Source organism: Aristolochia californica, unplaced genomic scaffold, assembly GCF_029961685.1.
Source record: "Aristolochia californica isolate CCGP_79_NKW_82.1479 unplaced genomic scaffold, dmAriCali1.0.hap1 SCAF_2, whole genome shotgun sequence".
Taxonomy (NCBI): Eukaryota; Viridiplantae; Streptophyta; class Magnoliopsida; order Piperales; family Aristolochiaceae; genus Aristolochia; species Aristolochia californica.
Window position 1 is genome coordinate 2,687,870 of NW_027181881.1, and position 26,395 is coordinate 2,714,264.

The 26,395-nt window shown below is 37.2% G+C and overlaps 7 protein-coding genes across 8 annotated transcripts in view; 4 read left to right on the forward strand and 3 right to left on the reverse strand.

Moving 5' to 3' along the window:
• Positions 1-307: 307 nt before the first annotated feature.
• On the reverse strand, positions 308-3,204 carry LOC137957302 (uncharacterized). Its single transcript, XM_068805056.1, has 7 exons — positions 3,045-3,204; positions 2,866-2,937; positions 1,931-1,998; positions 1,597-1,753; positions 1,406-1,486; positions 1,192-1,290; positions 308-796 (listed from the first exon to the last, which is right to left on the reverse strand). Exons 1-7 carry the CDS (start codon positions 3,183-3,185, stop codon positions 728-730), a joined length of 687 nt encoding a protein of 228 aa, XP_068661157.1. The 5' UTR covers positions 3,186-3,204; the 3' UTR covers positions 308-727.
• A 2,519-nt stretch (positions 3,205-5,723) lies between these two features.
• On the forward strand, positions 5,724-6,846 carry LOC137957189 (universal stress protein PHOS32). The gene is made up of 4 exons (XM_068804925.1): positions 5,724-6,017; positions 6,093-6,199; positions 6,309-6,427; positions 6,542-6,846. The coding sequence occupies exons 1-4, from the start codon at positions 5,837-5,839 to the stop codon at positions 6,621-6,623; spliced, it is 489 nt and encodes a 162-aa protein (XP_068661026.1). The 5' UTR covers positions 5,724-5,836; the 3' UTR covers positions 6,624-6,846.
• Positions 6,847-7,399: 553 nt separating this feature from the next.
• LOC137955598 (dihydrolipoyl dehydrogenase 2, chloroplastic-like) lies at positions 7,400-13,316 on the forward strand. The gene is made up of 15 exons (XM_068802609.1): positions 7,400-7,909; positions 8,512-8,658; positions 8,762-8,896; positions 9,248-9,365; positions 10,033-10,157; positions 10,238-10,363; positions 10,450-10,530; positions 10,652-10,714; positions 10,799-10,873; positions 11,008-11,086; positions 11,235-11,335; positions 11,690-11,803; positions 12,173-12,286; positions 12,635-12,706; positions 12,877-13,316. Exons 1-15 carry the CDS (start codon positions 7,604-7,606, stop codon positions 12,922-12,924), a joined length of 1,704 nt encoding a protein of 567 aa, XP_068658710.1. The 5' UTR covers positions 7,400-7,603; the 3' UTR covers positions 12,925-13,316.
• Positions 13,317-14,113: 797 nt separating this feature from the next.
• LOC137956383 (large ribosomal subunit protein eL29z-like) lies at positions 14,114-15,209 on the reverse strand. Its single transcript, XM_068803858.1, has 3 exons — positions 15,105-15,209; positions 14,860-14,965; positions 14,114-14,471 (listed from the first exon to the last, which is right to left on the reverse strand). Exons 2-3 carry the CDS (start codon positions 14,959-14,961, stop codon positions 14,385-14,387), a joined length of 189 nt encoding a protein of 62 aa, XP_068659959.1. The 5' UTR covers positions 14,962-14,965; positions 15,105-15,209; the 3' UTR covers positions 14,114-14,384.
• Positions 15,210-16,367: 1,158 nt separating this feature from the next.
• LOC137956137 (small COPII coat GTPase SAR1A) lies at positions 16,368-19,493 on the forward strand. Its single transcript, XM_068803490.1, has 3 exons — positions 16,368-16,751; positions 16,904-17,035; positions 18,855-19,493. Exons 1-3 carry the CDS (start codon positions 16,623-16,625, stop codon positions 19,173-19,175), a joined length of 582 nt encoding a protein of 193 aa, XP_068659591.1. The 5' UTR covers positions 16,368-16,622; the 3' UTR covers positions 19,176-19,493.
• A 3,107-nt stretch (positions 19,494-22,600) lies between these two features.
• Positions 22,601-23,275, forward strand: LOC137956829 (uncharacterized). Its single transcript, XM_068804467.1, has one exon. The coding sequence runs from the start codon at positions 22,601-22,603 to the stop codon at positions 23,186-23,188; it is 588 nt and encodes a 195-aa protein (XP_068660568.1). The 3' UTR covers positions 23,189-23,275.
• Positions 23,276-23,509: 234 nt separating this feature from the next.
• LOC137956364 (calmodulin-binding transcription activator 5-like) overlaps positions 23,510-26,395 on the reverse strand; it is a 32,588-nt gene continuing 29,702 nt past the window's right edge. Inside the window, exons 11-14 of one of the 2 annotated variants that reach the window (XR_011113239.1) lie at positions 25,391-25,940; positions 24,847-25,152; positions 24,415-24,526; positions 23,510-23,593 (exon numbers count right to left, since the gene is read on the reverse strand). Coding sequence is in view for 1 of the 2 variants with exons in the window: in XM_068803833.1 (XP_068659934.1) it covers positions 24,494-24,526; positions 24,847-25,152; positions 25,391-25,940 (889 nt within the window). In the remaining variant the exon portion in view is untranslated. Of the gene's footprint in view, positions 23,594-24,007; positions 24,527-24,846; positions 25,153-25,390; positions 25,941-26,395 lie in introns of those variants that run through there. The other variant, XM_068803833.1, reaches the window with a different exon arrangement.

Consider the following 26,395-nt stretch of genomic DNA (forward strand, 5'->3'; position numbering starts at 1 on the left):
CCTTAATCTTAATACATATTACGAGAAAACCATTGTGAGTGAGGTGAAGAAAGCCGGCTGTAGTCGTCGTTTTGGAATTTAGACGTTTTTTATAGATTTTGGCAGCAGAGCAAAGTGACCGTGACCAACTTGAACTCGGCCTTTCCAGATCACAGCCGTGTCAGTTCTCAGATCGTCCTGAGCCACCGGGTCAACAATGTAAAGCGCCTCAATTTTTGTTTTACCATATAACATGTTAAGAAAATCAAAGTTAGGAAATTTTATAAGTAGATTGATTGATTCATCTTAACAAGAAGTTTTCTTCGTTTATACCCCGAGACCAAAATTTGAATCGAGTTTGAAACTTTTACACTATTTGATTATACGATTTATACAAAATAGAGTACATAGATTTTGCTAGTTTTTGGCCAGAGTTCAGAAATTTTTTATTAGAATTCCTGAAATCTTGCCAGTAGAATGCTGGTTTTGATCTTCCGTGTTGATTTATTACGTAAATGGAACAAAGTGGATAAGGGTTTAGATAAGTGCTTGCTCTCTCTGGTAAGAATACCAAACAGAAACGCCAAGGGAGTAAGACTCTTCGTGGATGAGGATCGAGCTGCATCAGCATGTGACTTTCTCTGTTCATCACATCACGATCAGTAACTCGCACTTTCTTGCAAGATGACCTCTTGTCTTCCCCAAAGGAGGTGAATCACAGTACAAGGCGACCCCCTCTCACACAATCTTATTCTATTTGAATCGTATGATGCGACAACTCTTCCGCTTCATCATCGCTGGCTGAAGTGATTGCCACCTGTGAGAGAATAGCTGTGTTAGTGTTTCGTTGAAAAAGAGATTCAGCATAATCTTGTTTCATTTTTTTTTCTCAAAATACATTATCTCGTTATAATTCAGAGTCATGATCAAGGATAGAAAACATTCCAGAGCCGGAAATTCAACATTAATCTGTAATTAGAAAACATAAAGCTTTTTAAGTGCTTCTGAGTTCAGTTCCATTTTGATTTCCCACCCTCTTTGGGTAGCTGAGATTGACAGTTCAGAGTGGAAGCCATGTTCGCCCCGTGCTAAGTTGGTCGCACGAAGACGGCGACGCCAGGGATTGGGTTGAGAGATTCCTTTCCCTTACGGGCAAAAAAAAAAAAAGAAAAAGCAAATTGGATTGTTGGAAGGAGTTGATCGTGTACTTACTTCGTGCCATTGCTGTAACTGTCTCAGTCGGATCGCTTCAATGCCTCGCAACATAATATACAATGGAAAAACAATCCCTCCAGCCCTCAAAGCAAATAACTGAAAATGTTTTCATCAATTTCAGGTATTTAAACAAGGAGTTTGAAACTATCCAAGGGCGATTCCAACCCTGGTAATAACAACGTCAGACATAAGCAGAAAATCTCGGACTCACAGTGAATAGAGTGAATGGATAATGGTCTGCTCCTCCGGTTAGCAGAGCAACCAGATGCCTCACTAGCAAAAGAATTGCGAACTGCCCACACACCCAGATTGACAGAAACCACTTTAGATTAACAAACAGCTTTCAAAAAGTAGAAAAGATAAATTTTGATCAAGCAAACAGAGATTAGAGTTGACGCTTACAATTAGAGCAATTGATCTACAGCAGGAAGCACTTCTCTCCGACTCCGGCGAGCATTCCGGCCAACCGGTTTCTTCCGTTTGGTCTCGTGCTACTACAACCGCCATCGATTCTGGGTTGTACAATTCAGGATTTAATCTGGGTACCTCCAAGCTTCCTCTAAAAAATGAAGGTAATAAGTTTAAATTTTTTACAAAATCTAAATCAGTAGAATTGATTATCTACTAGAGTTGAAGTTAGCGCCTCCATTAAAATCGCCTTGAATGTCCAAGAGGCTGGTGTAACGCCATTGATTATACTGGCGGATTATATCAAAGGATGGGCCTAGTAAATTACCTGATTGTGACGGCGACATCAGCCAAGCGAGTCTTTTTTGGTGGAGACGTGTAACCAGGTTCAAATTTCTGCCAATTGTGAATTTCTTTTCAGTAAAATGAATTCCCCTGACGAGATTATCTACATATACAAATACAGTCTTGAATTATATTGGGAAATGGATTTATCCCAATTCACTTGAAGATATTCAACTGGATGAACTGGACACATTAATAACTAAGGCCAATAAACTAAACATCGACATTATTGCAGGCAGCAGATAAGCTAGGTTTTAATTGATTATTACAGGAAAACTTGAGAAAAAGCTGGGAATAAAAAAATGTTCTGTTCACTGAGGATAGGAAGGACAGAGACATCGCAGATAAAACAGAAAACAGAATTGGAGCCTCTTTGGCGGAGCAGAATCGGAAATAAAAGCCAATCATCCATCTAAGAGATCATTTATACGAAGACAAGAGGAAAAAGAAGAACCTTTGAACCTTCGAGAAGATTAAGTTGACATATTTGAAATAAGAAACGCGTAATTCTTTATCCTAATCGAAATCTAAATTTAAAACTCCCAATTCAAGTTCAGCAAGAGCCGTATGCAAAGACAGACAGAAAGTTTTAAGATGAACAGACATAGAAGATAATACGAAAGCTTCGATTCTTTCAACAGGAAAATATTCCAAATTCAAAACAGAACTAAGCAAAGAAAGTAGCCTTGATAGAACCGAAGACAGAAACAAGTCCCAGTTCAATTCCCAGAAACGGAATTCCGTACAGGACAGAGTAAGAAACCTGAACAGGAGAAGAACCCATGACCAGAGCAAAATTCGGTACCAAGCGCACCAAACAAAAGAATCAAAACCATACTCCGAACCAACGTCAATCTTCAAAGAAAAGAGCAACAACAAACGAAACCACAACTCTGTTCTCTGTTCCTATCCCAATACCTGCAAGCAGATCTCGCAAGTCGTGTTTCCTTTCTCATCGCACCATCTCTGAACGCATGCCCTGTGAGCAAACTGACATCCACAACAAAAAACAAAAACGATCAGGTTCAACCAGACAACCGCGAAGCTAAAGGAAAGAAACAAAAAGAACAAAAACTTATCCATCTTTCCTACCATACCTTGAGAGTTCCGGAACAAGCGCATGGAGTTTCCATGGTTGTGGCGGTTTCTTCTTCCTCCTCATGACAGATTCTGCACAGTGAAATTGAAGAAAAGGCCATCAATTCGTCGACAGACAAAGAAACTTCCTGAGTTTCCATTTTCTTCCCCCCTTCTGCCTCTCTTCCTCTCTCCTCTCGTCTCCTCCCTCGATTCTCTTGAATTTAAACCGAAGTAACCCCAAAGATAAAATTCCGGTACTACCCCTATACTGTTCATAACTTAAAATAACGAATGTGTCCCTTTGAATTTTGGACCGAACCAAAAACTGTAGCAAATTTCAAATTTCTAGGGAGGTATTTACAATTAACTGTTTAAACAGATACCCGATTACCCGCGTGTTTAATGTACTAATAATTTAATTAGCTAAAATTATTTTTAGCAAGTCCGACAAAACCAGGCGGTTTCATCCAAGCATGTCCATTATGAACAAAATAAGGTAATTTATGATTAAAATTGTGCAGGTTTGATCGGAGAGCCGAACCCAATCATCTGCATTCAGCCATGATCAGACCTAGTTCTGTAAATTTACGAGCAACGTCGTCCAATCACAGTCAATGTTGACGATCCAACCTCGTGGATCCCCGCATCCGTTTCGGAACTCAAAAATTCTCGGATGTTCACGCGTGGATAAATAAAATTATTTACTACTTTACAGCAAATCTCTGCTTTAATCTCACCATTTCAAGCTATCGGATAAGGTGTTTGTCGCCATTAAAGTATAAAAACGAAACATCAGCATCTGGGAATTCCGCGGCAATGTCTGCAATGATCCGATTCCAATTCTTTTTACTGTTTTGATCAATCCGAGAAAACGAAAGGGAAACCGGCATTAGTCCAAGAGGGGGGAAATTCCACCATTGGGTATGTCATTATTCGCTTGAATTTGAATCTTGTCCCCTTTTTTGGCTTTTTAGAGCTTTTCTTTTCAATTATTGTCTGGTTAGGACGCGGAGCTCGGGAATCATAAAGGTCTGTTGCGCAAATATGAAATTTGAACAAATCCAATTATCTGTTTATTGCCAATGATGATCGAGGAAAGGAGGTTAAGACAGCCAAAATAGGAATTAAAAAGGGCCAAAGGCTGTTGCTAATGTATAGAAATTCCGTAAGACCTACAATGGCGTCTCTATCTGTTGTTATCTGCTGCTGACATCCATTGCTTATCCTTTTCTTGTTCACACATGCTTATCAGATTGGGCTTTTCGTCTGTAAATCGCAAGCTCAGACGAGTGTCAGCGTGAGAATCAAGAATCCCAGATTAAAACTTAAATAAGGGTCGTAAGATTTTCCCTTTCCGAGCCTGTAATTCTACGTACAGGGATGAAATAGTCACCGACGGGGCGAGGGAAACGGCGACACCGACACGGATGCGTTACATCGAATTGAGAAACCCCTAATAAAAACGTAATCAAAGTTTACGATCGTACTCTTCTTTATCAATGAAAATGGTTGCGATTGGGGTAATATGTGACATGATGAATGTTCAAGAATTAGGTCGTGAAAAATTAATTAAGAGCGAGTGGAGAGTTTAACATGGTTCAGATACAAAATTGGAAATCGGGGTTACTTGCCGACAGTGGAGGAAAACGGGGGTCAACATTGACGACCGTCAAATGTCTACTTCAGGTCGCCCAGTCTGTACTGATCGTGTATAAAGAAATCCCAAGTGGATAATTAGTGAGATATCAAGAACAAACATGACGTGTTATTAATGTTAGCTTTAAATATTAGAGTACTTCATTAAGCTATGCATCTACCTCTCATGATAATTTTTATTTTACCTGATTTTTTTTTGTATTTGTATATTAATTAACTTACCAATCCTACCAATGAAAATAAAAATTTTATTAATTACTTGAAATACTGGAGGTGACAATTTTATCCATTTATTCTATTATTTGTTTGTTTCGATCTTGATTACTTGATTACTTAATAATATTTAAAGATAATTTTATAATTTTAATTTTAGTTAAAGGAGCCCCCCCCCCCCCCCCATTATAAGTTATGGGGAAGTTTACAAGTCAAAGGCGTCATCAATTTATTTTGAAAAATACCGAACTTTGATCGGTCCACTACACGTGGTAAATCAACTTATTTTAAAAAATACCCAATTTTAATCTGTCCAGGAAAAATGATGTGGTAGTCAATGTGTTCATCTACATTCACTACATTTGATAATGTGGTGATATGCAAACAGTCAAAACTTACCCTTTGATTATATTCACTATGGGTATTTTTCAATATAAGTTGAGGAAGTTGTTATTTTTTTAATTATGTTTTTTTAAATGATTATTTTGGAAAAATTCTCTTTTATCTTCAATGACTTCAATCTAATCACAATCAAATAACATCTGGTCATGTCTAAAAACGCATAATTTATTGGCAGCCAGCCGAGTAAGTCCGAATAAAACAGCAAAACCAGAGGCATCTCGCGCCCACAGAAGCTTCTACCTCTATTCTTGAGTTTCTCGAACCAGAGCCAGCAGGTCCTGAACACGCAGCGGGTCAATCTCATTCGCTATGATTTGCTTCTTATCCTCACTGACGGCAGCACCGAAAATGCCTGGGTCCCAACTCCCCGAGAAACGAAACAGCTGTTGTTCAAAATCCGGGGTTCCCGCAGGTAGAGGGGAAACCGGAAACAGCTCTGATCCCCCACCAGCTATAAAAGCCGGCAAAATGGGTGGTTTCGCAATTCATACTTCAGAGCAAGTTTTACAGGTTTTGGGGTTTCTGGAGATTTGCTAGAATGGCGGCGGCGGAAGCGGATGACAGGAAGATTTTGGTGGCAGTGGATGAAGGCGAAGAGAGTATGCATGCGCTGACGTGGTGTCTGAAGAACGTTGTCTCGGAGGGTAGTGGTAAAGATAATCTGATCCTTCTCTACGTAAGGCCCCCTCGAGTTGTCTATGGAGCTTACGACGGAACAGGTACGAATTTTTTGTCACTCTGTGAGTGTGGTTTCCTTGTAGAAGGGGTTGATCTCACTTTTGATTCACTTGCAGGGTATCTGTTTTCTTCAGACATAGTTGCGACCATGGAAAAATACAGCATAGATGTGGCAGGGGCCGTTATCGAGAAGGCTAAACGGGCTTGTAAAGACCTAAAAAATGTACGATGACGGCTTTCGCTTTTGTTGAATTTTCTTGGGTTGATCTATTGCTTCTAGAGCTTCGTTTTTTTATTTTTGAACTCAAATTTTATTTTCTCCTTGTTATTAGGTGAAGGTAGATACCAGAATCGAGTATGGTGATCCAAGGGAAATGATATGCAACGTGGTTGAGAAGCTCGGAGTTGATATACTGGTCATGGGAAGCCGTGGATATGGTCTGTTGAAGAGGTACTACACTGTTTTGCCTCTGAAACGCTTTCTGAAATAACAAATGATCGTCTTCCCCGTTCTACCCATTTTCCTTATCGTGGTTCTGTTTCCAATGATTTTGATCTGTTGCAGGACTTTTCTGGGAAGTGTGAGCAATCACTGCGCACAGAACGTCAAATGTCCTGTTCTGATTGTGAAAAAACCAAAGTACTGAATAGAAAGTGGATTTTGTGTAATCAATTGCTTTTCCCTTGACAGGATCGTGTTTTACCTGGTTCAGCTGGTGTAAATATTTCTATCTGGTTATTTTTATACCCTGTATAATTTTCTTCTTACTGGAAAAGCTTTGCAGTTCTTTCCTTCTCTGGATGTCTTCCTATTTCAGAGTTATGATACTTCAGAAAGACAGTTCCGTGAGGTAAAGACAGAGCAATAAAAGAGAGAGAGAGAGAGAGTTCGAACCTGACATTTCTTCGTCACTCGTAAGGTCATGGAATTTGATAACAGAAATGGCAGGGATTGATTTAAAGGTAGAATTATAAATGGAAGAAAAAAGCAAAAAATCAAACGGATTTAACTCTTCTTCGTTTTCTCATTCCATGCTTATTGCCCCTTCGAAAATGATTTGAAATCTTAGAGATTGAGCGAAAAAAGCATCAATCTTGAGCAATCAGTATAATGTAATTATCGGCAACAGGTTTGTAAAACTTGAAAGAGCTTGGAGTTAGCGATTAACTATCGATTCAGATTCAACTCTTTAACCCCTTAATAAAATCTAACAAAGTAGCACATTCTGATCAAATCATGTATTTCGTTCTAATTTCTGTATTCGCGAGTTGAATCTGTCTATAAAACCTCAAAATTTATTTTTGCTCTTGGCAATTTCATCGTCTTTTCACCATTGAAAGAGTCAAATTTCCAAAGTGAGAAACGCCATCCAGCGCATGTTAGCTTAGCTCCGGAATTGAATGAAGCCAGCAAAAACGCATGAGAACGACTGGAGAGCGCCAAAGAAAAGGGCAGTGAGGTACGTAGTTTAGCTGCCTCACTTCGACTTCTCCGTCCCTCCAGGCTGCAACGGAACTGTCGAGGTCTCCTCCCCCTTAATCTCCACAAACCACCTCCTCTTCTCTCATTCACTCTCCTGTATTTCTCCTCTCGCTTCTCTCTCGCAACCCTTACCGACTGTACAAAATGCAGGCCTCCGTGCCTCTCCCTTCCTCTTCCGCCCTCACCAGATCCGATCGCTCTCACGACTGCTACTCCGCTTTCGTCAAGCCCTTGCACCTCCGCTTCTGCGGTCTTCAACGGGACGTCGTCGGATTCTCGTCGGTTAAACGGACATGCTGCGGACGAGTCGCGTCCGCGAAGCAGAGCTTCGTCAAGGTCTCTGCGTCCCTGTCGGACAACGGCGTTCCCGCTAAGGGATTTGACTATGATTTGGTTATTATTGGAGCTGGTGTTGGAGGTCATGGAGCTGCACTTCATGCTGTTGAGAAGGTAAGTCTCGGTTGGAAAATTTGAACTGGAGTCATTGTTCTCTCTCTCTCTCTCTCTCTCTCTCTCTTTTTTTTGTATTTTCTCGAATTTTAGCTGAATTTGGAGTCGATTAGGCGTAAATTGATCGTGACTAGATCGGAAGTGTATTCTCCGTTAGGACTCTATATTACTGGTTAATGATCCTGCTGACAAAGGGTTGATCTATTAGTGGAAATGTAGTGGTTGCTAAAATTTGTTCTGCTCTGCTAATTTCTTATTACCCTATCTTTTTTGTATGGAACGGAAATGGTCACTAGACTAGGCAATCGCCATTTTTGCCGGAAAATTGTGCTCGTTTTCGTTTTGAAGTTTAGTGAGCTCGGTAGTAGTTCGAGTCAGGCCGATTTGTCGTTTTCCACTTATTGGCTGAATTGGATAAGTAGATTTGTTACTGTAGTGTATCGGATTTGGTGGATCCCCGTAACTCTGCTGCGTACAATGTCAAGAACTGAGGTGGTTACAGGATTGGAGAGTTCTTTAACGTGCTTCTGCATTTTTAAAGTGTTTTCTCCTTCTGCCGTTTATACCCTGAGTGCAACCTATCTTCTACTTTATCATAACAGGGGCTCAAGACTGCTATCATCGAGGGAGATGTTGTTGGAGGAACATGTGTAAACAGAGGTTGTGTTCCTTCTAAGGCACTTCTTGCTGTAAGTGGTCGGATGCGAGAGCTTCAAAGTGAACAACACTTGAAGGCTTTAGGTTTACAGGTATATATTTATTTTTTACTAAACCATTACTCCAAGGAGAAAGTTTATTATTTTAAGAATGAAAACAATATTTCTCTTGTACTCAATTATATTTTGATGACAGGTGGCTGCTGCAGGTTATGATAGACAGGGTGTTGCTGATCATGCAAATAATCTTGCCTCAAAAATTCGTAGTAACTTAACTAATTCAATGAAAGCATTAGGAGTAGACATATTGTCGGGCGTGGGGACAATATCGGTAAGTAAACAAGTTAACTATACATACTCTGTAGGAAAAGTGAGGACTGTAAAAATCTTTAGGTTATTTTTAAAAAAATCAATTTTTTTTTTTTTGTACTGTCTCAGCTATAGATGAATGTTTCTTGTTGTAGTAGCTTGGTTTCTGATCAAGTGGTTTTACTTTCATAACTTTTTAGAAGCCTTTGAAGGCAATATGTTCTGTTTACTTACAAATAGAAACTTACATGGCTATCTCAAGATGTGATAAAGTCCTGAATTGAAGTTGATCATTGTATATTTCACCATTTTTGAGAATTTCAGTGCTGGTGAAATTGAGCATTGTTATGGTTTTATTCTTGATATATTTCAGGGCCCACAAAAAGTTAAATACGGAAAAATTGGTTTTCCTGATACGGTGATAACTGCAAAAGACATCATCATTGCCACCGGTTCGGTTCCCTTTGTACCTAAGGGCATTGAAGTTGATGGTGAGTAGTGTACTTTTACCACGATGAGATTTGCCTTCTATAAAACCCAAGGATAAGGGTATTCAGTATTCCCCATGTATAGATGAGACCAACGTGTGTACTCCCAAGTCTAGAACCATTTCTGTCTTAAACTTATAGCAAGGATGTAAGAGCTATATTTTGCAAGATGTTGAGGGGTACTTTGAAGAATGAACTTTAGCATATGAGAGAAAATGATCTCCAGTTGGAAGAAAATTTGGTGGATTTTCAAGCAAAAAAAAACTTGAAAATGTCCCTCTCTCTACTCACTCAGATTCCTTCCACTTTCTCTCTCCCTCTCTCTCTCTCTCTCACGCACACACACACACTTGTATAGATAAAAACATTATAAAATACAAAATGGTAAGAAACACCCCCAATACCATTTTCCTGGATCTCTTTTAACTTCTAGCACATTGATCTATTTAATCTTTTAAAATAGTTGATGTAACTAAACTTTGTAAGGCTGTACATTGTAAACCTGGTTCTACTAATTGATTAGAATGACTATTCTTTTTTGGGAAGGTTGTAGTTGTGCATGAATGGCTTTTGTTATGTAGCCTATTGCCGCTACTTTTGCTTTTTCCTTTAACATTTTCATTTGTAGTTGTGATTAGCTTTCTGAGTGCCCGTGGTTGACTACATGTAGGGAAGACAGTAATAACAAGCGATCATGCGCTCAAACTGGAGTTCATTCCTGATTGGATTGCTATTATAGGAAGTGGTTATATTGGGCTTGAGTTCAGTGATGTATACACAGCACTTGGGAGTGAAGTAAGTATTTGTTTCTTCTTATTTCCCCCCTATTTCCTTTTCGTCTTTTCAAAAAAACTAATCTGATGTATTCACTGCAGGTTACATTTGTTGAAGCTTTAGATCAACTTATGCCTGGGTTTGACCCTGAGATAGGCAAGTTAGCGCAAAGAGTTCTTATTAATCCACGGAATATTGATTATCATACTGGCGTTTTCGCACAAAAGGTGCTTTGTTGTGCCTTGCCGATTATATAAGTTCTGTAATCTGGAAGTACCAGAGCCACCTAAGTGTGCATGTATTTCTTTTATAGGTAACCCCAGCAAAGGATGGGAAACCTGTCACCATTGAGCTTATTGATGCAAAGACAAAGGAACCAAAAGATACTTTGGAGGTAAGTTAGTTAAGAGTGGCACCACTTGGGACAATGAAATTGTTCTCTAAAGTGTTCCTTTCAAAAGATATAATAATCATGTTTTTTTTTTTAAATAGATATAATACTCATGTTTATACAGGTAGATGCTGCACTCGTGGCAACTGGAAGGGCTCCCTTCACAAAAGGTCTTGGCTTAGAAAATGTATGTGCAGATACTAGAACAAACTCATTCACTGCCTCAAAACTGATGTTTAGTTACACTGATCTACTATTTGGTTACCTGCAGATCAATGTTGGGACTCAACGTGGATTTGTTCCTGTAGATGAGCGCATGCGTGTAATTGACCAAGATGGAAATCTGGTCTGTCACAAAAATCCTTTACTATATCTCTATTGAGCAAAGCTTCAGCAAGAGTCAAGACTGCATTTCCTTGAAGCTTCTTTACCTGCTCAATGATGATCACATGTTCACTTACCAAAATATGTTCTCTATAGGTACCTCATGTGTATTGTATTGGAGATGCTAATGGCAAAATGATGCTTGCTCATGCTGCAAGTGCTCAGGGTATTTCTGGTAAGTACTTGCTTCTTGCTGTGCCTGTCAACAACCAAGTTTGGATCCATTTCTGAAAACCTTTCTTGTCTCTATTTATATCTGAGTTTAAAAAAGGAAATGCTCATACATATTAACTCTTTTACCTTTTCATCTCCAATGTTCACAGTTGTGGAACAAGTCACTGGAAGAGATCATGTCTTAAACCATCTAAGCATCCCAGCAGCTTGCTTTACCCACCCAGAAATCAGTATGGTTGGGCTTACGGAGGTACTTGGTGGTCCTATTAGGTGGCATTCCCTAAAAAGGTCTATGAAGACCTGGATTGAGTCATTGTCAAGTTGATGCAGGAAACTCCCTACCATATTAAGACTTCCTTCAGTTAACTGATTTACTGAAGTAGTGAAATCCTATAAAGTCAATCAGAGTTGATTAAATTTTTACGGAATCATGTTATATGTTCCTTGCTTGTAGACCAATATGTGGGCCGTAATATCAGCTGCCCTTGATTTCTGCCTTCTGCATTACATAGAGGGATTTTCTCACTACATCATAATTTGGCTACTTTTTAACATAATTCCATTTTAATCTAGTTATAAGTGAATAGTGAAAACTCTTTTGCAGCCACAAGCAAGGGAAAAAGCTCAAAAAGAGGGATTTGAAGTAAGTGTAGCCAAGACTAGTTTTAAAGCTAACACCAAGGCCCTCGCAGAAAATGAAGGTGAAGGGCTTGCTAAGGTCATTATCCTTTAACTTTGCCGATTTTCAAGCGTGACATTAGTTTCTTTCCACAAGCTGTCTATTTCTTGAACTCCCTTATATTTCTGTAATGTATGAGTTTTATATCAGTTCTATGATATATGCTTAAGACTTTTTATTTTTTTCCTAGTATACGATTTCCTTATTTTTCTTTCTCAAATTTTTTTACTTTATTGGTATGGATGTAGCAGCAATGTATCCATCTTTTGTTTTCCAGTAATATGTTTTCTTCCTAAATCCAGCTGCTATTTACTTTTATTTGCATGTGAAATGAAACTGTTTCTGTGACTTCAGATTTTCGTTGAATTCAATGGTTATTAATTACTTCTTCTCGTACCCCGTTGCCAGTTGATTTACAGACCAGATACTGGTGAAATTCTTGGAGTTCACATTTTAGGGCTGCATGCGGCAGATCTCATCCATGAAGCATCAAATGCCATCGCCTTGCGTACATGCATTCAGGTAATTTCTTTAAGGGCTTTAGGTATCCACAATGCTGAAGTAACAGTCTCTGTGATGCTGAAAAATATACTTGCTAAGTGCCCTGTTTAGTTGGAAACTACTGCTGTCATAAAATGTTTTCCATTCTCTATGCTGTTGTTTACTAAGTGACTATTTGTAAAACAACTCTGCGATTGAAAAGGGGAGGTGATTAACCTTGAACTGCTGAGTACAATTGCTCAAGTAAAATAAAAAATCTTTAAAACTACCTACTGTTGTTATGTTACTGCCATGGAAATTTCAGCTCATGAACTATAACGAGTTCTCGTTATTTCACTATCCAATTTCCCATGCATTGAATCTGTGCAGGATATAAAGTTCGCAGTTCATGCACATCCAACCTTGTCTGAAGTTCTTGATGAACTGTTTAAATCTGCCAAGGTATGTTCCTTATTTTATATGTGCGTTAAAGGTCTGGATGATTTGTTGCATGAAAGAATTACTTACAAACCATCATCAAGCCTACTTGCACCTCAACCATAAACATCTGTGTGGAGCTTTAAGCCATCTTGCAAGACCATTTATGCTTTTCTCTCTTTTTCATTTTCTAGGTAAATGCAAGCATTTCTAATTCAGCTCCTGAGCCAGTTACCGTCTAGAGCTTTACAGTCCGCAGACTATGTTTTGGTAGATTGGAGTAGGAGGAAGCTGTACTCTTCCCGCAAGGAGAGGAGACCAAGATATCAGCTTTAGTAATGCAATAAAAGTTTTTGTTCGTTCTTTCTTTCAATTTTTTTAGTTTTTAGCCTCACTTTCTACGTAATTTTTCTTCTCCCAATTTTTGTTCCATTTATAATCTAGTGGCGCCTATTTTATTGTAGCAATTACAGGTACGCTTTGTAACTTTTGTTCTCTTATTGCATTATAACCATTATGCTGTTAACCCTTCTTCCTAGTTTCAAATATCTTGTAGATTCTAAAAGTCTAGGCTTCAAAATGAAGAGTGATTGTGATTGGGGACAGCATTTGCCTGTCCTATGGACCTTCTCAATGTGCTTACCGTCCCCGCGTGTTTCATTTGACAAATTAGCAAATTTTACTAATAAGAAACGAATGCCAAAGAGGTCTAGACTCTTTTAACATCTTAATTCTTGTGATTGTTGATCAGATATACGATCACTTCAGTCCTTTAGCTGAAATAAAAAATAATTGCAACGATGGTAAGCTTTTTTAATCAATTTGAACTTGTGCACCCTTCTTTGCAATCGATAGAAAGATCTTCTTATGTAGAAGGTGATAATTTTCTCATACAAATCTTAATTTAAAAGAAGAGGATTACAATTGATCAAAGCTGTGTTGTTTTCTACTACACTTTGGCCAGGTTTTCAAATAGCCCGAAACAGAGGTTAACGAGTCTCACTAGATTCATTTGAAAAGCACATCCATACATGAAGTCGAGAAAAATATAGCAAGTGTTGTCATCACAGTACCCTAGTATGGTTGAACAGGAAGCCAGAACCCTAGTATGGTTGAATTTCGTTTTGTTGAGATCAAATATCATGAAAATGAAAAACCATTCTCATAAAGAAGCCTCTGACAACATGCAGGTACTAGTCATTAGATGTACAAAATTTCCCAGTTTCCTTCACAGAACAAATTGAACAGGTTAATTTCTTTTTGTTATATTTGATATTTTACATTTGTAAAAAACCCAACCCCATCACACAAGGGTTGAAAATAAGCACAAAACCAACCATAATTGATCCATTTCTTATGGGTGGTATCTCCATTAAAGGCCAACAATAAGTGCAGAAAGACAGATAAAGGAGAGCTAAGCAGCTCTATAACTAAATAACAAACACAACGATTTCATAGATTTTAAGAAGAATGAGCAAATAAACCTGCAATTTCAACAATCCAAGGGGAGGCTACATAAGATAAGAAATGTTTGCTCATTAGCAACCAGAACCATAATTCAACAAAATAAGTACTTGCATTGTGATAGACTCAAGTAGAAACCACAAAACTTAGTGCTGTGTAGTAGTAAAACATGACGTTTAGTGAACAAAACCCTACAATTTAATAAAACCTAGAGAAGAGATCCTTCTAGTTTCTTTCTCTACTCTTCTGCTTCAGAAGCAGAAGCTTGAACTTTGTTGTTGTTTTTCCTGGCGTACCTCTGGTTCCTCAGGAATTTCGGGTCCATCTGATGAATTTACAAATAAATAAAAGCTAATGAGAACATGGCTCTATTCACGCCGTCATTAAAGGCAATATAACAAATTCATAAACGAATTATACAAAAGATATCGATGAAAAAGTGCAAAATAAATCAGAAACACAAGGAACGCCGGCGTTATCTAAAATGATAATGAGAATACAAACTCCCGACCATTAGCGCATAAAAGCAAAAGAAACAAAAAAACAGAAGAAATGACATACGATGCCGGGACAAGCGAAAGACAATACACCAGGCAGATCACAAAAAAACTGAGAGATACAGAAAGCTTCAAGAAAACGCACAGACAATGATTCCATTGTAGAGCAGATGTAACAAATATAATTTAACCCATTAACTTCGTAAAATCGCTTACCCCCTTAGTGGAGGTGTGCCTGTGCTTCCTTGGCTTCTTGATGCCATTCTTGTGGGCTTTGTAAGACTGGTTGTGAGCCGTGTGGTTCTTCGACTTGGCCATCTCTCTACATCAAGCAATCGCAAGATTTATGATTTCTATCTTAAAACAAACATCACAGTTTACGATAACCAGAGAAATAAGTAAAAACGATACCAACTCTTTATTTGATCAAGGAACAAAATCAGGGAAGAGTTGGAAGATACCCGAAGTGTTGGAGAAGAGGAGAACCGTCTTCGCGGCACAGTTAGGGCTAGGGTTCTCACAGGCGACGCAGAATACAATAGGCTATTTACAAACCCTAAGTTTCGGAATTTATACCAGTAAGCAAAAACGAGAAATATTTCTAAACTCCAAAACCCTAAACCAATAAACTTCTTCTTTGAGTGAAAAAATACGAATTTGCCATTAAAAAAATTGTCTCATGGTTATAAGTATTTAAAAAATACAAGTAAAGTTATTATTTTAATTTTATATTTAAATAAATAAAAGGTTTTGTTTGTTATTATAAAATCTCTCCTTGGGGTGATTATTAAATTATTTATTAAGTTAAACAAGTTAAAATCTATCTTCGTTTATTAATAGAATATTTAAACAAATTTAGATAATAAATGTTAAATCTATCAGTGTAATTTTATATAATAAAATACCTTTTTTTTATTTATATAAATTTAATATTTTTAATATTATATTTGATTAGTAATTTAAGAGTGAGAATTTAGATATTGTAAAAATAATAATTTGATTAAGTATTTGGATATCATAGAAATAAGTATTTGTGTAATTATTTTATTTTTATAATATTAAATTATTAAATAATATTAATTTTATTTATTTATTTATTTAAAACAAGTCAAATCTATCTTATTTTATTCAAATAGAACTATTTTATAAACGTTAAATTTATCAAATAATAAAATACCCTATTTATACTTATATAAATTCATAATTTTTAATATTTTGTTTTATTATTATTTTAATAGTGGAAATTTAGATATGGTAAAAGTAAAAATTCGATTAATATTTGGATATTATAAAAGTAAGGATTTTTTAATCATTTTATTTGTATATATCTAATTAAATAAATAATCTTAATTTAAATAATTTAATTATTTATTAATTTAAAACAAGTTAAAATATATCTTACTCTAGTTAAATAAAACTAGACGATTGTGGGGGAGTGTATTCAGAATTTCCTTTAAAACAATATTCTTAAAACAGATGATCAACACCACAAAATAGTGATCGTACGGCCACAGATCATTCCATGACAACGAAAGTACGCAAAATTGAAATCCAATGAGACAAATAACGAAAACGAGCGACACCCGGTTGCTTATTCGGTCACCTTCTCAAATCCTAGCCACATCTCCGAGAATCACCGGATGCTTTACCGGACAAGCAGGTTAAAGGATCCTGTTCTTGCGATAAATAGTTGGAAAACGAGACTGAGGGTCGCTTTGCTCCGTTTTTCTCCCTTCGGAGTTTTCGATTCTCTGCCTTTCCTAGGGTTCAATTTCTCTCTCCGATCGATCTCCTCCTAATTCCGTTTTCGAACGATCTTGGTAAGGCTTACCGCCATTTTGTCTGAGGGGAGGAGCAGGTGAGACCTCCGATCCTTGATCTGGTGCCTTTCTCCGACTGAATATCGCAAATTCATTCGCCAATCCAATTCATTTCTGAGTTACCTGTTCGGATCGAAGGCGGACTTTCGCCGTTAAATCATGTTTCTTCTCGATTGGCTCTACGGTGTTCTCGCTTCTCTTGGTCTGTGGCAGAAAGAGGCCAAGATCTTGTTTTTAGGGCTTGATAATGCTGGAAAGACGACGTTGCTTCACATGCTTAAAGACGAGGTTTGTTTCTTTGATTTCTTCTGTTGATTAATTTTTCTTCTTTTTTTTCCTTTTTTTTTTTCTAGAATTTGATTTTTATTCTTATGCTTTCCTTAATCTCTATATTGCATCTGATTTTTTATTTTCTTTTTATTTTTGCTGTGTTTCTATAGAGATTAGTTCAGCATCAACCTACGCAGTATCCTACGTCCGAGGAATTGAGTATTGGAAAAATCAAGTTTAAGGCCTTTGATTTGGGAGGACACCAGATCGCTCGCAGGGTCTGGAAAGATTATTATGCGAGGGTTGGTTTTCTCTTTCTTTTAATTCTAAATTCTTTCGTGCTGGAAAGTTTATTCTGTACCAGTACATATATTGTCCTAAATAGGTTTAATGTGAAAGAAAGCATCAGGTTGTGAGCTTGTAATGGCTAGGCTTTTCCTGAGATCTATATTTGATTTTACGTCTCGAAGTCATTGGAGTTGTTTTAGATTAAAGTTGCCGACAGTGGCTGTTAGGTTGGAAGTTTACAAGCCTTCTAGTTTATTTTTATTCTTCGAAATGTGATATAGAAACAATTCGCCGTTGCTGGGATTACTGTTCTGGGTTTTAAACTTAATTTATTTATTATTTAACCACGAATAACTCTTGTGAGCATGATTGTTCAATCTAAGCCAAACTTAGTGAACCTTAATCTTCTCTTTTTTTTCAATTATTACCAGCATGATTTCACGAGCTCAGGTCACCCTGGATTTCGGAAATTAAAAACCCATTATTGCATGTTTATTCTCGGAACTTAAAAAAAATGGTTTAGATGCTAGTTTGTGTTTTTCTTCTTTTTTATGGTTTTTATCCACCTTTAGTAAATTTTTGTGACTTGTTTTCTATGATTGCTAGCTACCACATTCTGTGCTCTTTCAAACTTGACATATTTCCTGTTATCTTTTCCATTTCTTTCTTGCTCTCTCTGCTTAGCTTTTCCTGCCCTCGGCTTTGCAGTTGAACATTTTTTAGGAGATATCCTTGTTCATGCATAACTGTGAAAAAGATAGCACAAGTATCTTCTCATCATATTTAGCTTTCATGGGACCATCTTTTGAACTGAATCCATGATAAGATTGTAGAACTGGATGTCATCTGATCAACCAATTTAAACGTCATACACAGTTATATGTATAATACATGTGTACAACTTGTCCCTAGATCCCTCGATTCATGTTTAAATTGTGCCTCTATTACTTGAGGCAGCTTCCCTATTTTGACAAGGCCTAGTGGGCTTTGGAGGTGTTTTTGGGTTTCATGTGGGGCTGTTCTGTCATTATTTTCTGTTCCTCTATTGATGGTTCCCTCACAGATGAGGGGATCAATAATGTGGATTCCCCTGTCACATCATTTGACTGCCTTCTATGAGATACTTGAAACTGCTTTTTGTTAAGTGCCATATTGGATCTCTTGTATATGTAAATATAAAATGCTTTAACATGCTTATGATTGTTTACTTTTATTGTTTTGTACCTTGTTTCAATTATTTGTTTGCATGGGGTGGATAGGTGGATGTCTTAATTTACTTGAATCCATAGATATGCCCGGTTCATGTGGCCATGATGGTTGCTTGGTTCTACTTCAGGATGTCACTTCTTATTAAGGGGTGTGTTGATTTGAGATCTGAAGATCTTTTATTCACTGTATTGAGGTCAATGTGTGTGAAATTGGTGAGATTGGTAGTCTTTTAGATATATTTTTATGCTTACTAGAAAGTATGGTGATAGTGGATGTGCTGCTAATGTGTGAAATATTTTTGTTGATTGCTATTTTCTGTATTTTATATAATATGAAAGTTGTTCCTAAAAATATTTTGTGAAAAATGCCACTATTTTTCTTCTTTTGTTTTGTTTTTGAATATCTGATATACATGTATGCTTGAACATGTTTGATGGTTCTGTGGAGGATTTAGTATATAAAATTTTATTTTACCAAGCACAATGTACATGATAGCAGAACTATCCGTGGCCACCCAAATTTCATCTCATTTGAGCTTGTATGAAGAGCTCTTTGATTTAAATGTACTAATTGAAATGCTATTCTAAGTTTCTTCTGGTCTTGATCTCAGTTGTTTTCTTGTAGGTTGATGCAGTTGTTTACCTAGTAGATGCGTTTGACAAGGAAAGGTTTGCAGAGTCAAAAAAGGAGCTTGATGCTCTTCTCTCTGATGATTCACTTGCAAGTGTGCCGTTTCTGATACTAGGGAATAAAATTGATATACCATATGCAGCTTCAGAGGAGGAGCTCCGTTACCACCTTGGACTCACTAACTTTACAACCGGCAAAGGGAAGGTTAGTCTTACAGAGTCTAATGTGCGTCCCCTTGAGGTCTTTATGTGTAGCATTGTCCGTAAGATGGGATATGGTGATGGGTTCAAGTGGTTGTCTCAATACATCAAGTGAGCAATGGATCGGACTGTACGCTGTAGGCTTTTCCATGTTTTGAGGGCGTATTCCTGCTTTTTCGTTCCGTTGCTGTCCAAGGGGGTTAGTCAAAAAGATTTGTTTGAGACAGGACTATTTAATACCGTGGTCTGTAAAACTGAATTATGGTGTTTTGAGGTTTCCGGGGTGGCTTCCTCTATATTTTTTGTTTGTCCTTTTTTCCAGCAACGCCAACAGGAATGGGCGTTTGGTTTGTTTGACCCCCGTTTGTTACTTTGGGATCAGTTGGGGACTCTATCAAATAATATGAAAAAATTAGATGTAGTTAATTGTTTTTGTTGGGACTGTGATGGTTTATACTTTAGATTTTTTTTTTTATTCGGTGCTGTGCAGGCGTTAGTAAAAAATGCCTTATAAATGTAATTCCAAGACGCCCATAATATTTGTTTTTTCTTTTCACATCAATCGTCTGTTACCAACTTGGAAGTCCGGAAAGGCATCGTGCTTTTGTGTGGATTTATTGATATTATGTTAATGCAGACATTTTTTATGAAAGGGCATATGGTATAATAATTTCTTTTTCCGGTACCAGCAACCTGTAATTTGTAGGCCTTTCCTGAGATTTAAATGCTTTTGCATAAATTTTTTTGACAGTGGCTGTTAGGTTTGAACTTATAGTCCTTTATTTATTTATTTCGTTTTTTTGCTGAAATGGATACACAGAGAATTCGCCTATCCATTGGAGCGTTACTGGTCTATGTTTTTAAATATAGTAATTTATTTATTATTCGATAGAAGAAACAAACAAAATTCTTTCACGAGCAAAGATTTTTGTTGTATAATCCACTTTGAAACAATAAAAAGCCCTACCTACGGTTTTTGCAATTTCATTTTTTTTATTTTTTATAATTTTGTTGGACTTAAAACATATCATTATGGTCTGGTATATCAGACTAAGGGCACTAATACAGTACACCCTGCCCTGGTTGCGTTGTGCCTTCATAAACTTTAATAAAAAAATTATGTTTGTTTTTAAATTAGATAAAGAGTAATTAGAAACACTAAAGCAAGACCCATCTCCCCCCCCCCCCCCCCCCCCCCCCCCCCTTTTTTTTTATCAATTCGAAATGTGGAAATAAAGATTCCAAAATATCTCTCTAATATATCACTTAGATGTGGGACGGATAGTTAACTATAACTCATGCGGAACAGTTATTTCACCTATCACTTTGAAAAACAATTAATTCATAAGTCACAGTGACAATTTTAATAAGTTCCTAGGATGGGGAGAATGGGTCCCACTGCTTCTCCTCCACTGTTTTGAATAAAGGGTTAAGTCTTTATTCTGAAAGAGAAAGTGAAAGTACTTTTATTAGTGAAAATAGTTTAAAATCTGTTAGTGTGCGTTGTAAGTAGCTGAGTGAAAGTGAAATCATTCTATAAGGTTAGTGAATTCACCTCCACTCGTTCTTTTATTCTTGTTATGTTCATTCTGCCCTCTTCTTCTTTTATTTGGATATAATAAAATTTTAAATTTGTTTAAATATTTATTTTATATATTTAACTAAATAAAAAAACTAAAATTATTTTTAATTAATTATTAATTTAAACAGGTTAAAATTTATCTTAGTTTATTAAAATAATAGTTAAATAAAAATTAAATCTACCAGATTAATTTTATATAATAAAATACCCTCCTTTTTTATATAAATTAATGATTTTAATATTATATTTGATATCTAATTTAAGAGTGAAATTTTAGATACTACAAAAACAACAATTTGATTAAATATTTGGATATTATAAAAGTACTTATTTGTTTGATCATTTTATTTTTTAAATTTTAATATAATAAAATATTTTTTAAAATTATTTATAATTTTTTTAAAAAATAAACCTTATTTTAGTTTAGTCAAATAAAACCATCTAAAATAAAAGTTAAATCTATTAAAGTAATATTTATATAATAAAATACCTTTTTATTTATATAAATTTCTTATTTTTAATATTATATTTAACCACTATTTTAAGAGTGAGAATTTAGATATTATAAAGTAACAATTTAATTAACATTTAGATATTATAAAAGTAAGGATTTTTTATATTTAATTTAATAAATAATCTTAATTTTTAATTATTTATTAATTTATAACAAATTAAAATATATTCTAGTTTAGTTAAATAAAACTATCTTATAAAATTAAATCTTTAAAAGTAAATTTGTATAATAAAATATACTCTTTTCTATTTTCTTAATTTATGATTTTTAATATTATATTTAATTAATATTTTAAGAGTAATAATTTAGATTAAAAAACAAAACCCTCCATTTTCCTACAATAAAGGGATAGTCGACAAAGAGGAAATGAGGTGTCCCTCCTCCAAATCCCGCATAGTAAGAGAAGGCTAGCATGCATAGGAGGTGCTCTCACCACTCTACGAGTAGCGGCGACGCGTGCGGACGGGGAACTCAAAGCCGGTGAGCTGTATTTGATGTTCCCGGCGGCGAGAGCCGGCTGCTGGGTTGCAGACGGACGCGTTGGAGAAAGCGTCGAGGGTCCTCGCAGGTGTTCCCGGTAGCGGAAAAGAAGGAAATAAAAATTACAAGGGAAGAGAGATACCGGTTTTCCAGGTCATGAAACGAGGAGTTACAGGAACAGGACACCTGCTCCTGAGACCATTAGAAAAGGAATGTGGGAGACTGAACGCGCAGAGAGAAAGAGAGCTCCTTTTCCAGTTTTGATTATTTAATATCCAGTTAGCTGTTAGAAAGGAAGGATACTTCTTTTCTGGAGAATATATCATCTTCTTGGTGAAGCAGTTAGTTGAACGAATCGCCAGCCTACTTTTGAAAAACGAAACCAGTACTCTGCTCTACTTTTCGTGGGAGTTTCATATCCATTTAAATATTCAATTTGGTTGATCTCTCTTCCTCACGCGAACTCTCCAGAATCATCGTTCTGATATTACTTGAAGAAGTCTGACTGAAAATTCACCTATTAAACATTCTCAGTCGGATTTACGAAAGAGACGTTCGGTTGAAGGGGTTTGTTAGGTCACCCAAATTCCATCGACTATGAAAATGGGAATCAATCACAGTTGATCTTGGTTAGAAACGTCACCTTCCAGGGACAAACCTCGTCTTCACTGAATGATTTACCATTACGACAGCGGTGGGTCACATGAGCCTGCCAAAAAGACCCAGAAAAGGATAAAAACATGTTTACAGGGAAGGCAACGACTCCAAACTCTGAAAGCTGCAAACTAGTCCATCACCCACAAGATGGAGCAGTTTAACAAACACCTCCCGTTACACCAAATCATAAATCCCCCAAAACGCATGCATTCATTCAGATCACAACCTTCAATTTAATTCCAAGCGGTGTGCCACACTTCTATATACTGAAATCTTCGTTTCCATCTTTCACATTCACCCCACTTCCATGGGTAACTACATCTCTCGCAGGACCTGTGATGCTGCCGGAAAAATCATATTGCCGGATGGCACAGTTCAGGTGTTCAGCCAGCCAATTGCTGCCGGAGAGCTCATGCTCGAGCATCCTCAGCAGTTCATCGTGGAGTACGGATCTGTTGCAGCAGGAAACAAGTCAGCCCCGCTGCCGGCCGACCAGAAGCTGGAGACTGAGAAGATCTATTTGATGCTTCCAATGAAGAGGGGTAAGGTGGCAAAACTGTCAGCAGTTGAAGCACGGGAGATCCTTTCAAAGGCTCAGCTACTGACAGGATCCCTGGGAATTCTTCCACGATTTGCCCAGAAATGTTCTGTGCTTCTTCTCCATAAGGAGAAGAAGTTGACTGCACCGAAAAATGAGACAGAGATGGAGATATCAGAGACGAGTGGCTGGCTGGAACTGCTTCCGGAAGAATTTGAGAAGAGGCCGGAGTTCTTGAGTAGGGAGCTTTCGGCCAAGGGATGGAAGCCGAGTCTAGACACAATCAAGGAAAAAGCAGTGAAGCAAAAGATCCCACATTGGTTGTTCCAGGTCAAGGGTCGCAGAGGGAGAAGATAGGGAACTTAAGAAGATGATTCTTGCATCAATATGAATGTCTCGCACCCAGTATCTGCTTACAAAGTTGGAAGAAAGAAAAACAAAAACAAAGTTTGTTACTTAACTATGTTGCGCTCCATTTTTACTAAACATTCAAATCCAAGGGTTTCAGTGTCTAGAAATGAAAGAAATAGGTGTAATCGTCTGTAAGATATATGAAATGAAATGTTAATATAATTATCCCTCATCTAGTACTCAAACATGGATATGAACCTGTGCTAGGGGATTCCAACAAAACATTCATGGCCTGATTCCCTAACCATTTCTCCATTAACAGAGGAACTGAGCAATCGGAAGAGGCAATTGGTGGGCTGTTGCGGGATGTTAGAACTCCGTTCCGGTGGTTCAACTCTGGTCGTCCGGAAACTTGGCCAAGGAAGCAATTTGCAGAGAGTGTTACACACAGAGAGACAAGGAAGCGAAACAATCGAAAGAAATAAATTTATACTATATTAGATATTGAACTGAGCCACACATTTGCATTGATTTAAGAATGACCTCTATACATAACTTACAACAATAATCTCCTAATCCAAAGGGATAAATACAAATCATCAAACCGAATGGATAAAATACAATTTGAAACAGAGATTTATCTCCTAATCCAAAGGAAAGATAATATAATCTCTAATCTCTTACCCACATCTATAATTGCAAGCTCACTACTTACCAAATGTTTTCACTAAAAGCACATCTGAGATTTGCTTGGTCTTGCTACAAATGGTCACAGTTTTTATATAAAAGTAGTGACATCAAATATGCTTTGTAGGGACAGTATCATACTGATTTCAGCTTATTTCAAATGGTCCATGTACGTAATGATCAACAAGAAGACGTTCAAGCAATAGATGTATCTCAGTAAAAAGTAGCTAGTAATAGAAGAAACCATAGGGCTTTTAAAAATAAAAAAAGGTGGGTAAGATTATTTCGCACAAATACCCACGTTATCAATTATTTACAGTACTGCTTTCCCTTCGACATCAATACTGCTTCATATACTTCAAAGGCCCCAGCCTTTCAGCAAGACTAATCACATTCCAAAGCACAATTAACACTTTCAAAACAACGCATCTTGGGCTCAGAAAAAGTTCAAAAGGGGTCAACTGTACATCTAAACTACTTGGATGACCACTATACAGAAGAAAAATATAGCTGAAGGCATTAACCTACTTGTATAACCACCATACCGGTAAGTCCTGTTTTTCTCAAGTGGGTTGTGAATTGCTTCTCTTCTTGGTCAAACCTGCAACTATGATATTGCTGAAGCTAGCTCTGATCAAACAGCCCATCGTATTCCAACTGCACAGATCACAGCAAGGAAGGTTATTGAAGGTTGACCAGCACAAGTGACATGCAGAAATCACACAAGGATATTCAATCCATTTTGGATGTTTTGTGCAAATCAGAGACATCTAAGCAGAACAACACTGTGACAATGTTTATTGTTTTGATTTCACAAAGGAAAAATGGAAAACAAATGCAAGCTTGTTCAACTATAGGATGTAACTGCAGGTTGTTCCAAGAAAGGTCAAAGAAAACCATTTTGCGGTTAACGATATCAGAAAGCCTCTAAATTCACCCCTAACATTATTTTATCAGAAGAAAAGAGGAAAGACTACCTTTGCTTGATCGTAAACTAGCTTCATTCTTCGATACTCCTTTTGAGCCTGGTTTGATCGGAACATAGCCTGTACCCTTATCACTGATCTTTCAATTCTCTCTGTCGCATGCTTCTGACTGATATGATAGAAATCCTCCACACCATTTTTTTCTGGCATGACTTCAGCACAGCCTATCTGTTCTGTCTGAAGGCCACGTAATCCTTTTCTCTTTAGTCGCCACCGCAAAATTGCCTTCTCAAGCACTCCAACAGACCAAAGAATCTTCTTGTATTGCCTCCTCACTAGATGTCCACGGAATGCAGCCTAAACAGGGATCATGACTGACACATGACTTGCATGAAATAAACTAAAAGCACATTAAAAAGATAACAACTTCAAACTATGTGGAATGGCATCAATGTACACCCCCTGGAGCTGGAATACTAGCCAAGTTCAGCACAAATCTCCTTCAATTTGATGTGCATCCCTAGGCATAGAGCAATATACAGAGAGAGAGAGAGAGAGAGAGAGAGAGAGAGAGAGAGAGTTTAATAGAACTTGCCTGAATTCTTATAGTTTGCCGCCGCATATTAAGGAAATCCTTTCTGATCTTCCAAGTATGGAATCTGAATTGAATTCGAGCAGCAGCTGCCATCCTCTTTCGTGTACTGTAATTACGAAATGCATGCTGAATCTTTAATGCAGCAATGATGCCAGTTGCTTCAACCTCAGTTTTTTCTAACTCAGCAGCTTTAGTTTTGAGTTTCAGCGTCTGTTCTCTAAATGCAGCTTGAATTCGAGCAGCGGCATCAGCAGCTGTACGATATGCTGCCAATGAATCTTTCACACAGAGTTCATCATCATACACATTCTCGGGTTTCACGGGAACAGGAGTCTCACTGGTTTGGAGGGTCCCACTTATGTTACCCGACAATGACATAGCCTTGAAATGTGCTGTTAAACCTTTTTCAGCAAGATAAGCGGCTAACCCATCATAACCTTTAATGGATGCTAGATCTGCAGCAGTGTATCCACCTGGACATTGAGGTGTCGGATCAGAGACTAAGCTTGGATTGGCCCCAGCAGAAAGTAGAAAAGCAACCATCTGTTCCCTGTAGAAGAGCTACATTAGTATGCATTATATAAGGCTTGCAAAGCAAGAAAAATAAGCTATCCATTGAAGCCACGTGAAGTCACGGTTTCATCACATACAACTCACAAATACTATCTCAGCTTACATGTTTGGTAATTAAAAAATAAAAATAAAAAAGAGGGACATAGCTATTTCTTCATCCCAGACTGCCAAACCCGAAGAGTAGATTGTCTCACACACATGAAGGTCCAGTATGTCTGATTAGCATTAAATTGGTTAAGCCCCCTTCATCAGATCATTTTGTAATCTAGTAATCAGGGTAATCCTGTAAATGGATCTGGACATTATCCAGAATCAATCTAAAACCGAATCTAAAATTGCAGATAATTTTCGACATCCAGATTCAACAAAACTTAGTCTGATGTCTAATATGATATCCGATTTGGCTCCGGATAGGAACTCCAACCAAGAGAT